At 50.5% G+C, this 13346-nt stretch overlaps 1 protein-coding gene and 1 non-coding gene across 3 annotated transcripts in view; both read right to left on the reverse strand.

Moving 5' to 3' along the window:
* Myo15a (myosin XVA) overlaps nt 1-13346 on the reverse strand; it is a 54997-nt gene that overhangs the window by 13100 nt on the left and 28551 nt on the right. For both annotated transcript variants that reach the window (XM_087910552.1, XM_087910553.1), the window contains exons 40-57: nt 13220-13325; nt 13017-13089; nt 12109-12230; nt 11859-11918; nt 11306-11381; nt 10886-11001; nt 10682-10800; nt 9708-9849; nt 9051-9162; nt 8885-8959; nt 8334-8512; nt 7998-8113; nt 7738-7810; nt 7405-7477; nt 7084-7157; nt 6819-6901; nt 2483-2613; nt 65-159 (exon numbers count right to left, since the gene is read on the reverse strand). In XM_087910552.1, the coding sequence (XP_087766678.1) occupies nt 65-159; nt 2483-2613; nt 6819-6901; nt 7084-7157; nt 7405-7477; nt 7738-7810; nt 7998-8113; nt 8334-8512; nt 8885-8959; nt 9051-9162; nt 9708-9849; nt 10682-10800; nt 10886-11001; nt 11306-11381; nt 11859-11918; nt 12109-12230; nt 13017-13089; nt 13220-13325 (1825 nt within the window). The remainder of the gene's footprint in view (nt 1-64; nt 160-2482; nt 2614-6818; nt 6902-7083; nt 7158-7404; nt 7478-7737; nt 7811-7997; nt 8114-8333; nt 8513-8884; nt 8960-9050; nt 9163-9707; nt 9850-10681; nt 10801-10885; nt 11002-11305; nt 11382-11858; nt 11919-12108; nt 12231-13016; nt 13090-13219; nt 13326-13346) is intronic.
* Nucleotides 3169-3276, reverse strand: LOC125409610 (U6 spliceosomal RNA). Its single transcript, XR_007234845.1, has one exon. It is a non-coding gene; the product is annotated as a U6 spliceosomal RNA (small nuclear RNA).

Here is a 13346-nt window from a genome sequence, read left to right on the forward strand (position 1 = left end):
AAAGGGTTCTGGGCAGAGCTCATGCCTCCCACTCATCTTGACCCCAGCCCTGCTGTAGGCTCACCAGCATAGCTCGAAGTTCCATACTACTGGGGAGCTCCAGGCGGCCCCCGAAACGCAAGGTCTTCTGCAGGTTCTGTTCACAGGCCTTGGCAATCCCTGTAGAGGCAGAGAGCTGAGGCCTTGCTCAAGATTGGCCAAAGATGGAAAAGGCTTCTCCTACCCAAGCCATGAGCCCCCTGCATTCCTTCAACAAGGAATAGGTCTTGTTGAGGAACATGATTTCAACATGATTCACCAAGATGAAGACCTGAAGTGTAAGAGCAGAATGCAAACCTATGCTTCATGGGGTTATAAACTTGTCTTGCCCTTGGCTTTGTATGGACCTAGAGATAGCTATGCTCCTTAGCTGTTGACTAGATTGCTCATCCTCAGCTGGTTCAACAGATGACATGATGGTGCCCAGTCTCTCTCAACTGGGACTGCATGTCAAGTGCCCTGTCTCACTGTGCATCATAAGACCGTGACCCCCACCATCTGTGTTCCATGCATCTAAGCTAAGCAGTATACTTTCCCTGTCCACGGATGGAGTCAGGACTTCTTGGGCACATTCTTCAGTCATCTCCCATCTAGCCCTTCCCTAGTTAGCCACATAAGCTAATAATCAGAGGGAGATCAGGGGGAAGGGCTCCCTTATGTCCTCTATGGCTACAATCACTCTAATTGATTAAAGGGTCCTGTTCCATCTACTTTTTGAAGATAGGATCTCAGTTCATGTACTCATTATTTTTTGTCAACTTGACACACACTATAGACACCAAGAATAGGAAACCTCAGCTGAGGAAGGGCTCCACCATTTTGGCCTGTGGAGATATCTATGTGGTGTTATGGAATATTTGTCTCACTATGTAAAGATGTGTTGCATTTGTTTAATTATGTAAAGATGTGTTGCTGTTTTACCTTGCCTGCCTAAGTCACCTGATTGGTCTAATAAAAAGCTGAATGGCCAATAGGGAAGAAGGATAGGTAGGACTTCCAGGCAGGGAGAGTAAGTAGGAGAAAGAATTAGGCTCAAAGGAAAAGAAAGAAAAAGAGATGCCAGGGAGATGCTAGGGGCCAGCCAGCCAGACACGTAGAAAGCAGAAAAGCAGGACATACAGAATATAAGAAAGGTAAAAAGCTCTAAGGCAAAACGTAGAGGGATAGAAACCGGTTAAGTTAAAAGAGCGAGTGGGACAAGCCTAAGCTAAGGCCAAGCATTCATAATTAGTAATAAGTCTCTGCATTTTCATTTGGGAGCTTGTTGGTGGTCCAAAGAAAATTCCAACTACAATGGGCATTTTCCTGAGTAACGATTGGTGTGAGAAGACCTTGCCCACTGCAGTTGGTCCCACCCATGGCCAAGTAGTCCTGGGAGGTATAAAAAAGGTGACTGAAAGCTGGGCAGTGGTGGCACATGCCTTTAGTCACAGCATTTCAGGAAACAGAGGCAAGAAGGTCTCTGAGTTCAAGGTTAGCCTGGTCTACAGAGGGAGTTCCAGGACAGTTGGGACTACACCAAGAAATCAAATCTTTACAAAAAAAAAAAAAGCCCACGCCTTTAATCCCAGCACTTGGGAGGCAGAGGCAGGTTGATCTCTTTTAAATTCGAGGCCAGCCTGGTCTACAAGAGCTAGTTCCAGGATAGGCTCCAAAGCTACAGAGAAACCCTGTCTCAAAAAAACGAAACAAAACAAAACAAAAACAAACAAACAAAAGCAAGCCGCCATGACACTACTTCAGCTTCTGTCTCCAGGTTCCTGCCTTGAGTTCCTGCCCTGGCTTCCCTTCATGGTGGTCTGTAAGCTATAAAATGAAATAAACCCATTTGCTTCCCACAGTTGGTTTCGGTCATAGTGTTTTATCATAGCAGCAGAAGTGACAACATGTACAGTATGTATCCCAAGCTGCCCTGGGGCCCCTAATTTTCCTGCCTTAGTTTCCTGAGTGCTGAGATACATCACCATGCCTTGTCTCTGCTGTAGAGTTGCTATGGAAACAAGGCTAGAAGCAGTCCCTTTTCCATTACTGCGGAAATAAAGCAGAGATGGTGCTACCAGCTGTAGACCACTAAAGACCCTGGAGGAGTAGAAGCAGGGTCCCACTTTGGTGTTCTAGGTTCTCGCCCACCTCCTCCATTTCTCTATATGTCATGCTCTCCATTTCTGGGTCTTGACTTCTGCAAAGTCCACCTGAAAATTCTTTCTGTGCAATCCCTACCCAGGGCAATTCCTACTCCAGGAAACCTTCCCGGGACACACCCACATGAGATCAGAGAAGCCCCTGCACCAACCCCCTTGGGATAGCCATGAAAGTCTGCAGAGCCATTTGTATCCATTCATACTGCCTCGGCACCTCCCAAGGGCCAGACTCTCTGGTTTGGCCAGCCCGTGGATGATTGCCCTGTCCCTCCGTGTGGGTGTCCCCACTCACACCGTCTCACCTTGGAAGGGCAGTCCTGGAGTCCGGCTCACATGTTGAAGGAAGCGAAGGAGGTATGGATAGAAGACCTCAGAGCAGCCGTAGTAGGCAGCCATGATGTACAGCAGCCTCCAGCCTCGCTGACAGCTGTCCCTGGAAGCACACAGGGGTCACGTCATAGGTGGCTTAGAGATGGACACAGGATCCAAGACTGGTCAGTTAAAGTTCAGATCCAAACCGGTCAAGACCTGTGTCTTGAGCCATCATGGTTGGTTCGAGAATGAACATGAGACCAGTTGAGGCCAATATAGCTGGATTTGGGTGTTTCTTTTGAAAAGCAGATAAATACATTTTTTTCCAACGTGACCACATTTGAGAAGAGGACTAGAGGAGTCCGGGCATGAGGTTTGGGTTTAAATAGAAGGCCAGAGATGCAATCCTGATCAGGTGTCCGATCCATGATTGTCTCAGGCCCTGTTGTCTTGCAAGGTGGCCTGACCTGACAAGTTGTTAGGACTATGGCATCTCCTTCTGAGAGGCACTTTTTCCCTCTGGCTGATATCAAGCTATAGCTTGCTCTTTCTCCAGCATGAGATTCCTAGAGAAATTCCAGAATCTCATCCATTGTTTCAGCAGTCTGATAGATAAAGGGGAGGGATTTCATTCACAGCAGTTATAATTCCCCAGTCTGGTTTTCTTTCTTTCTTTTTAAGTATGGAATACTTCATAAATTTGAATGTCATTCTTATGCAGAGGTTATGCTAATCTTCTCTGCATCATTCCAATTTTAGTATGGAACACACACACATATATGTTGCAAAAACGAGCATTCCATTCTTTGTTTTTACATCTCATGTCCATGACTGAAGCAACTATCATAACCAGAATACAAGTAGGAACTAGGGTTAAAAGATATTCAGTCAGTGTTGGGCAGCCGTGTGTAAGAATCATTTCTTTCCTCTTTTTAGAGATTGTGTATGCATGACGTGCATGTGTGGGTACGGATATACCATGGAGAGCATATGGAGGCCATGGGACAGTGTGTGAGGTCAGTTCTCTTCTTCCACTTCTGCATGGGCTCTAGGAAATGAACTCGGGTTGTCAGGATTGCAGAACAAGCAAGCAAGCACCTCACAAGTCCTTCGCTCACTGAGCCATCTTGCTTGCCCCATCAGGACCATTCCTCAGGCTGGGAAGATGATATGTGGTAAAGAGCTTGTTCTGCAAGCATCAGAACCTGAGTCTGGATCCCCAGCACCAAGGTAAAGCTGGCCATGGCAGCATGGGCCAGCAACCCCAGTGTGAAGCCCTATCCCAGGATTCTGAGCTCTCGCCCACCTCTGCCACAAACCCCACTTCTGGACCTTTAGTCCTGAGCATCAGGAAATGAAATCCTTTCCTTGCACTCACACCCAGGGTAATCCCTGCTCCAGGAAGCTTAACGCTGGCCACTATCTAGGGGATGGATACAGGTAGATGTACCTGGAACTTACTGGCTAAAACAGTGAGAACTTGGTTCAGTGTGAGGAACTGTCTCAAGAAAGGATGGATGAAAGGAAGGAAGGAAGGAAAAAAGAAGAAAAGAAGGGGGAGGGAGGAAGGAAGATAGATGAAGAACAATAGAGGAAAAACTAGAGAGAGTCAACTTCTGACCTCCGTGTATGCATGCACAGGTGAGCATACACACACACACACACACACACACACACACACACACACACACACACCACACACACACACGAGAGAGAGAGAGAGAGAGAGAGAGAGAGAGAGAGAGAGAGAGAGAGAGAGAGAGAATATCTTGTTATGAAGCCCAGGGTGACCTCAAATATAAAATCCTTCTGCTTCAGTTTCCGATGTGCTGAGATTACAGGCAAGGGCCACTGTGCCCAGTGTGGTTTTATTTCAACCTCTACAGTCACCCCCATCTGAACAACATTCTCATCTCATTAACCCTCTGGTGTCATTCCCACAATAACTGTCCCTTATTGTGGGAATGACAGCTCTGTCTCAGTGGTTCTGATCAGATCCCTCATTTGGGGACATGGCAAATGACAAATGTCAAGGAGTTAGTGCCAGTCAGACCCTTTATGGAGAATTTTAAGCAGCTAAGAAGTATAAAAAGGCCAGGCGGTGGTGGTGCACACCCTTACTCCCAGCACTCAGGAGGCAGAGGCAGGCCGATCTCTGTGAGTTTGAGGCCAGCCTGGTCTACAGAGTGAGTTCCAGGACAGCCAGGGCTACACAGAGAAACCCCTGTCTTAAAAAACAAAAAGATATGAAAAGAGTAGCTCTTAGGCCAGGTGTAGCTGGGGTCCATTGTCCGTCCTGGGTACGTCAGCGCCTCAAGAGTGCTGTGTGTGTTCTTTGATTTTACATTCCCTCCCGCAAGTGTGTGCATGCCCTTGCACATATATGAAGGGCAGAGGACAACTTGCAGGAGTCAGTTCTCCCTTCTCCCATGTGGGTTCCAGGGATTAAAGCCAGGCTGCCAGGTTTGGGGCAAGCATCTTTGCCATCTGAGTCATCTTACTGTCGTCCCCCACCTCCCACTGCCACTTTGTTTTGAGACAGTCTCAGGTAACCCAGGCTGGCTTTGAACTCAGTCCGTAGCCAAGGACGACTGTGAACTCCTGATCCTCCGACTCGCACTCCTGAGCACTGAGCACTGGGATAACCGACAGGCCACCACACCCAGGTTTTGCACAGGTTCTTTTCGTCAGAAATTGTATACTTCAGGGGCTGGAGAAATGGTTCCTAGGGTAAAGGTACTTCCATAAGCGGGGCGATCTGAGGTCAATCCTGGGGACCCCCGTGGTAGAAGGGACACCCAACTCTCATGGGTTTTCCTCTAGCCGCTGCACATAACACTATTGTACGCATGCACCATCATGGCTACCACCACTAAACGTGTTCGTCTTTCCAAGCTGGACTTCAAGGGTAAAGTTTCTTTCTTCTTTTTTTTTTTTTTTTAAATATTTATTTATTTATTTATTGTGTATACAATATCCTTTCTGCATGTACGCCTGAAGGCCAGAAGAGGGCACTAGACCTCACCACAGATGGTTGTGAGCCACCATGTGGTTGCTGGGAATTGAACTCAGGACCTTTGGAAGAGCAGGCAATGCTCTTAACCACTGAGCCATCTCTCCAGTCCCTAAAGTTTCTTTAAAATTCGAAATGAAGTTCACTTATTTCTCTGCCTTACCTAGTAGAGCTAAAAAGCAACCGAAGTTGAAGATTAGAAAGTCCTGGAATATAGGACTTGCGTGGGACTTTCTGATCTTTCCTCTCCTATCCAGGGTCCACTCGCTTGAGTGAATGACATTTTAAAAAAAAAATGTTCTGGCCAGGACTTGACAAAATTGCTACTGTAGTTGTTAGGCTCAGCCACCCTCTCAGCAGGCCATCTGAACAAGTAATGGGGAAATCAGAAAAGAGGAATCTTAGTCAATGTGGCCACATTGGCAAGAGAACTCCCACAAGTGCCTCTTTTTAGATTTGAGAATTCTTGTAGCAAATTGAGTCTGGTATTTTCTAGTGATTTCTGAGCTAAAAACATGTTCCCCAAAGCTGTCAGTTTGCTAACTGTGAGACTGTATGGGAATGCTATCGGTCTAGAAGAAAAGCAGGACGAGAGGATGAGGGAAGCTTGCTGTGTTTCTAATATTTGTAATTATTATTCTTTGTATTTGGGCATGCCTGTGTGTGGGTGTGTGCACATGAATACAGGTGCTAGCAGAGGCCAGAAGATAGAGCTGGATCTCCTGGAACTGGAGTCACAGGCATGGGTGCTGGGAACTGAACTGAATTCCTCTGGGAAGGCAGCAAGCATTCTTTTCTGTTTGTTTGTTTAGTTTTCAAGATAGGGTTTCTCTGTGTAATAGTCCTAGCTGTTCTGGAACTAGCTATTGTAGACTAGACTGGCCTCGAACTCACAGAGATTTGCCTTCCTCTGCCTCGTGAGTGCTAGGATTAAAGGTGTGCACTACCATTGCCCAGCAAGCATTCTTAACCTCTTGGCTACATCCCCCGTCCCTGAAAGCTTGCTAATGGTATCTGGACCCAACTGTGCCTGAAAGCACATCCTGACTGAATTTCAGCTACTTAACCAGCAGGGTCTCACTTTTGCTAAAACCACTCTGAGCTGGATTTCTGTAACATGCAGCCAAGAATCTGAACATAAACATTATTGTTGCGTTGCCTCTTTCATAGAGGAAGAAAGGGCAGAAAGGCATGCTCCAGACCAAGCAATTCCCAAAACATAAAGCAGGGACAAAGGTGAGTGGAGCAAGGCTGGGGAGGGAGAAGTTCTGGGATGGGGGAGTGTGGGCACAGTGGGTCGGGAGGTGACTTACTGCTTGGAGCTGGTGTTGTCTGTGATCTGCTTCACAATCTGGCAGTAGCATTCGTCTCGCATGACCTCGTGATCTCCACAAAACTGTAAAAAGGCAGGCCAGACCACTGCCAGGTCAGAAAGTTCTCAGCCCTCCGTGCACCAGCACGGTGAATTCATTCCTCTCTGGGCAGCATGAGAGGTCTCCCACTGCTCTATAACCGGCAGATGGGGAAACCAAAGCACAGAGCAAGAAGGCAGCATGAGGCTCATGCTTCAGGACTGACCTTCAGGAGTGTGCAGAGCACATCCAGTTCATTCTGGCCCTTCAGTGGAGCATCTCCCATGAACCTCATCACAGCTGTAGGAAAGACCCATCCTGCTCAGGACCATCATGCCCCCGCTGCCCATCCCAAGAGGCCCAAAGGTCCATTTTCTCTCTGAGAGGCTGCAGCTGAGACAGTTGGAGGCTTCCATTTTCTTCAAAGTGTCTCAGATTTGGGGAAGAGAAAACCCAGAACCAGAGAAGAGCGGTAACGAACACAGGTTACACAGTGCTGAGAAGAACGGTAATAAACATGGGCTACACAGTGCTGCATCCAACACACCTAGGAACATGTCAACTGCCATCTTGTTGAGATTGTTGTCACTGAGTTCAATGAGGGATTCCTGGATTGGGGCCTGTGAGGAGACCAAGGGGTTGTATCACGATGGAGCTGGGACTCGGTAGAACAGAAGAGGACTGCACCGTGCTTTCAGGCTATATTATGACAGGAGGGCCCCCGTCGCAAAATAGGAACAGACACTGTGCTGCAGGGACTTGGCTCTGTATGCTGAGAGCCAGAGGCTTTCCATGGGCACAAGCATTTGCTCCAGGGGACAGAAAAAGGATTTCTGCATCACCACTTCACAAAACAGGAAACTGAGGCACAGTCATGCACCTTAGTGAAGCAAAGCATGTCCTCCAGAGTTTTGGATTCCTGGTCCTCCTTAGACTTCAGCTTGAGGCCGTCCCTGCAACAGATGGACGCCACTACCCAGTCCTACCTCCCAGCCCTTGGCCACATCTTTGCCCCTGTTCTACCGGCAGGAGGGCACCCAGAGGCTGAGACTAAGGAGTCTCCGGATCCACCCGCCAGAAGTGGGGCTGGGAGCCCTACAGACTGAATTCAAGGCAACACGGAGATGAATCACTACTCACCGGGGACGCCTCCGAGGGTCTCGAAAATACTTCTGGGCAAATTCTAGCAATGTGCTCGATGGGAGCACCACGGCGTCTTCTCCGCTGTCAGCGGAGCGCGTCCTGACTGGAGGACCCTGCGGGACAGGTGTAGTTGCCAAAGACCCAATACCCAGCCCGATCTTCCTGTGAAAGCTTACCTCCCAGTTACTCATCTGGAACATTCAAGTCTGCCCCATTCACCACTTGTGTTGACTTCGCTTCCAAACCATACACCGCCCTCCAGGCCAGTCCCTTGCATGGGATTGGCTGCATCCCACAGATGGCCCGCCCTTGAAGTTTTTGCCCTGCCCTCACCTCTCTCCGGCGCCCCACCTCCCGTGCTGCTGCTGCCGAGGCCACTGCAGCCGCCACTGCTGCAGCCCGGCCCCGGCCCGGCTCAGCCGGGAGCTGCAGGAAGTCTGGCGCCGCGGCGGGCTGCACGAATTCGGAAGGAAAGCGACCCACGCGCCCGTGGACAGCCCCGAACCGCCAGCCTAGGGACAAGTAGAGGAAAACAAGGTCTTGTCTTTGGACAGAATGGGTCCTTTGAGGAGGCTCGTGCGCCCCCTTGAGCCATTCCTAGTACTATTTTTTTTTTTTTTTTTTTTTTTTTTTTTTTGTGGTACTGCGGCTGAATGCCAGGAGCCACAGGAGATAGAGAGTGTAGGGCGACAGGCATGGAGACACACCTCAGCCATATGTGCAGGCCAAGGTTGGGTTGAAGAGCTGCTGGCCGGCAAGGTCAGGTCACCTTAGGAGACCAAGGGGTAACCAATAGACTCCTTTCATGAGTCTGCAGTGTGTTTGGAACCTGGACTAGCACCCCTGTCTGGTGCTCCAGGTTTGGGACATCCACAAACTCCTACCAAAGTCAGGGCCTCTCCGCCGCAGCTCTTCCAGGTACACCAATTTCTTGCGGACCACACAACCGGCGCTGTAGCCTGCGAAAGGAGCTAGCATCAGCATGTACCAGGGACGCCATTTGCTCAGCCGCTCCTCTCTTGTGTACTTTCACCCAGCCATGGAGCTGACCCACTCTAGGTGGTTCCAGTCGCTGCAGGTGGATGATGTCACCCTTGTGGAAGGATAACAGCTCAGGGTCTTCAGACAGGAAGTTCCTCACTGCCACCACGTAGTCCGAATCCTGGAAAACACCAGGAACAGAGTGAGTGCTTTGTACTGCCTCCATTCCAGGGGCTTCCCCCTGCTGGTCGTTCCAATCTCCCAAGTCATCAGAGTAGGCACATTCCGTAGGCGGCAGGAGGAAGTGTTCCCTAGATGGGCAGAGGGTAAGCCATTGGACAGAATGGAAGCCTGAATTTGTTGAGCACACTCTTGTGCCTTAGCCACTGATCCCTCCCAAAACCATCCTCTAGATCCCCCCCCAGGCTGAGTGCTGGGCCTGGGATAGATCCTGCCAAAGTGCAGGGGTAACAGAGGAGGAGGTTTGGAGGACAAGGAATGCAGTTTTTCAGAGATAGGCGGTGCATCCCACATTGCTGAGGGCAGGTGTGAAGAAGATGCTGGGGAGGCAAGAGAGAAGAGGCATGGCGAGGGGAAGACACAGCTCATTGGTAGAGAGGTCTGTGGATGTGTCCTGTGGCATGCACATGTATATAGTGTATTGGCACTCTCTGGGTGGAAGGGCTGGAGCGGAGTGGCGGGCCACATCTGTGGAGCAATCCTAACCTTCTTCAGCTCCAGAATGAAGTTGTCTACCAGGGTCTTGACCTGACGAGCTCGGGCTGAGAAGAGGATGATCTTCTCATTGGTCAGGTTGAACTCTAGCATGTTCTGTGATGGCATGGTCACAAATAGGATGTCTGCAAAGCTGGAGAGAGCAGGTTGTGTGAGGGGGAATCTTGTGGCCAAAGAGATGCCCTCCTTCTGGCCTTTTTGTTCCTGTTTCCCCTCTCTGACCCATCTGTGTGTTTTGTGTATTTTAAAGCCCGTTGTGCCATAGTCCAGCCCCTCAGTTCAACCACAAAGCTACACTTGGCCCACACAGTATCTTTGTCTCATCAGCTGGCCCAGTTTTTCCCACCCAGCCAGTGATCAGAGCTCTCTCTTGACCTCATGTTAAAACCAACAAAAGGACTCCAGTGGGGAGTCTGGCCACTCAGCCGGGTCTAGGGGCCAGAGCCATGTTCTCTCCCAGATGTCCGGGGACTAGGCTGATCTTACCAGTTACCCCCTCTGTAGAGTGAGCTCTGGAGACAGGGCTGGCAGAACAGGGTAGCGGGCTCCCAGCCCAACCACTTCCTGCGTGTGTGAACCAGAGACCATCAGCTTCTCTCTCTGTGCCTCGCTTTGCAAATCTTTAACAAAGACTTAAGTAAAAGATTCAGCAGAGTCAGCACATCATAGGTGGCTGGTTGGTTGTTTAATTTCATGTGCATTGGTGTTTTGCCTGCATGTATGTCTGTGTGAGGGTGTCAGATCTCCTGGAACTGGAGTTACAGACAGCAGTGAGCTGCCATATGTGTGCTGAGGATTGAACCTGGGTCCTCTGGAAGAGTAGCCAGTACTCTTAACCACTGAGCCATCTCCTTAGCCCCACATCACAGGTGCTTAAGAACAGTTCTGAGGAGCACGGTGAGGAGATGTTGATGCCAGTCTGTGCCTGTGCCCAGACAGCCCACTCCCACCTGCTTGCCAATCACCTGTAGGCACACAGGACCCGAAGCTGTCTGCTGGCCTCTCTGCTGCCTTTGTCCATCCTCAGGAGCTTGATGCCCGTGTGGGACACAGCTAGGATCTGCACGCCAGTGCCCACGCTGCCCTAGGTAGGGTGAGCCTGGTGAGGCCTTCCATCATTATCCCTGGCTGCTCTGGGCAGGCAGGCAGGGGTGAGAAGGGACTCTTACCATTGCTGGGAAGAGGCGGGAGAAGTAGACTTCCCAGCTGTCTCGGGCCATGCTGATCGCAGCCCGCTTCACGCTTTCTGTTACTAGAGGTCGCTGTGTGTCCAGCTGGTTCTGGGCTAAGGGAGGCCAGTTCTGGTCAAGACCCTCTTCCCCTCCTTCCAGCTCACATCTCAGGGAGTTGGGTGTGAGAGGCTGGTACCAGCAATAAGCTGTCCGACCAATGTCTGTATGAGGGACTAGAAGCCACAGATAGATGAAAGGGCCATATTGTGCGTTACATGCAGCCTGGTGAGGCTGAATAAGAATGGACATGTGGGGGGGGGGCAAGAAGGCGGGGCGTGTCCTTAGATTGTTTCCAGGCAAGGGCTGTCCCCAGATCTGGTTGACTGCCCATCAGCAACCTCCCCTTCCCCAAGGTACCAAACAGGGCCTTCATCTGCAGCCGTTCATCCTCAGAGATGCGCAGGCAGGCCTCAGAGAAGGTATCATGAAGGATCTGCCGAAACAAGTGTGCCCCCGCTGGAAGCTGAGGTCTATGGCCTAGGTTTGCAGGAAGGGGTTCCTTTCTGCAGCACTGGGCTCATCTGTAAACTGGGTCACTTTTGTTATCTGATCCTTCACATGGTCGCCTTCTTAATCCTTTCTGCTTTCCTTAGGCCTTGGTTTTCATATGTATCCAGAGAGACTGAGATTTGGCCTCTAGGCCCTGTGAACTTAGAGTGACTGTTTTGTTTGTCTGTTTTGTTTGGTTTTTGTACAGGGCCTTGTATCAAAACTTCTGATCCTCCTTCCTCCACCTTCTGGGTGCTGGGGTTACAGGCATGCACATAGGCCCAGAACTGTGACTCATCTGATGCATGTGTAGCCCTGCAAACCTTGTGTATGGGAGTGGAGGAAATCGGTAAAGCAGTTCTCAAACCCATGGACCCCAGAAGCAAAGACCCTGCAGGTGGGAGGAAAGGAGAAGACTCACCTGCCGGAACAGGAGGTCCAGCTGCACAGGGTGGCTGTAGCTGTCCTTAGGGTAAAACACCTGTGTGGGTAGGGCCTTAGTTACCCACGGCTTACCCTCTTTTCTGGGCTGGACCCCAGTCCCAAAGGCAGCCACTGGCCGATCCCTACCCTAGCTCTAACCTCATTCCCATTTTTTTACGGTTCCCCTAACCTAGCTCCCTGGATAACCCTGCCCATATTTAGCCCATCCTCTGGCCTGCTCCTGGGACCTCTTTGCGCAGGAAGATCCGCCAGGGGGTGTCCTGGTAGCCGTAGAAGTTGGGGTTGCCTAGGCGGTGCAGCTGTGTCTGCACAGGATCCTCTGGAGGCTCCAGTGACCTCGAAGGCTGTACTGTGGAGGGCAGGGGCAGAGAGTAGAAGGGGGGCTTCTTGGGGTCCAGCAGGACCAGGAAGGGCTTGCTTATGGTGACAGGAAGTGTCATGAAAGCACAGCAGGGTGATTCAGGATGATTGGGCAAACCTCTCTGACATGACATTTGAGTCGACACCTGATTGATGGGCAAGAAGGAGCCAGGCACCCAAAGCCTGTGAGGGAGAGCATTCCTCTCGGAGGAGACAGCAAGGGCAAAGGTCTTGAGGTGGGAGCAGGCTTGATGTCTTAGCTACAAGAACCAAATGTGTCAAGAGAAAGGTGGGGAGAGGGAAGGCTGTGGGTCTGGGCCAACAGCTAGATCGTACAGGCTGGTCAAGATCACAGTGAAGAGTTTGGTGTTCATGATAGGAGCTTTCATCAGAGATGCGTTGTGAGCTGACTCATATTGTATGCATGGTTAGGGCTTCCCTTTTGGGGCAAGAGGGCTGGATTTATAGCTCTGGTTGAATATTTTCAAGCTGTGTGGCCTTGGGTAGCAGCTTAACATCTCTGTGGTTCTGTTTCCCCGTCTTTAACAGGTAGGAACAAATAGCATTGTTTGATGAGCTTCCGTAGGATTCAGTGAAGCCAAGGTGGGGCTGGCCGGAAACCAGCGATTTAAGGGGTGATGTTATAATGGCACCAATATCCACACAGTATGTACGTGTTGACTTAGGGACAGACATAGCTCCCCCAAACACCCCTGTGCTCACAGGCTTGCTCACTCACTTGAACACTTACACATCTCTCCCTTGAGGCCCTCACCTGGAGTGGGCCCCATGCATGGCCTTGGGGTACTGGTCACTGGCTTCACCAGGGCCACAGCTTCTCTGGACACCTGTCCCACCACAAACAGAGTGCTCAGGGGGCAGTAAGCAAACCATGGAGGGGAGGCATAGGGCCATGCTGAGAGGGCAACTGACTTCTGAGGCTTCAATCCCTCTGGGGTACCCAATCCTACTCCTCACCTGAGTGCTAGGCGCTACTGCCAGGTGAGCCTTCTGTCCCTTCAGGATCATTAGGGCTTCCTCATGTGGGTCAGGTGGCCTCCTGAACACCTTCCCACCATCCGTTCTGGCAGGTGACCCATGGCAG

This window comes from Myodes glareolus, chromosome 9 (genome assembly GCF_982192425.1).
Source record: "Myodes glareolus chromosome 9, mMyoGla1.1, whole genome shotgun sequence".
NCBI lineage: Eukaryota > Metazoa > Chordata > Mammalia > Rodentia > Cricetidae > Myodes > Myodes glareolus.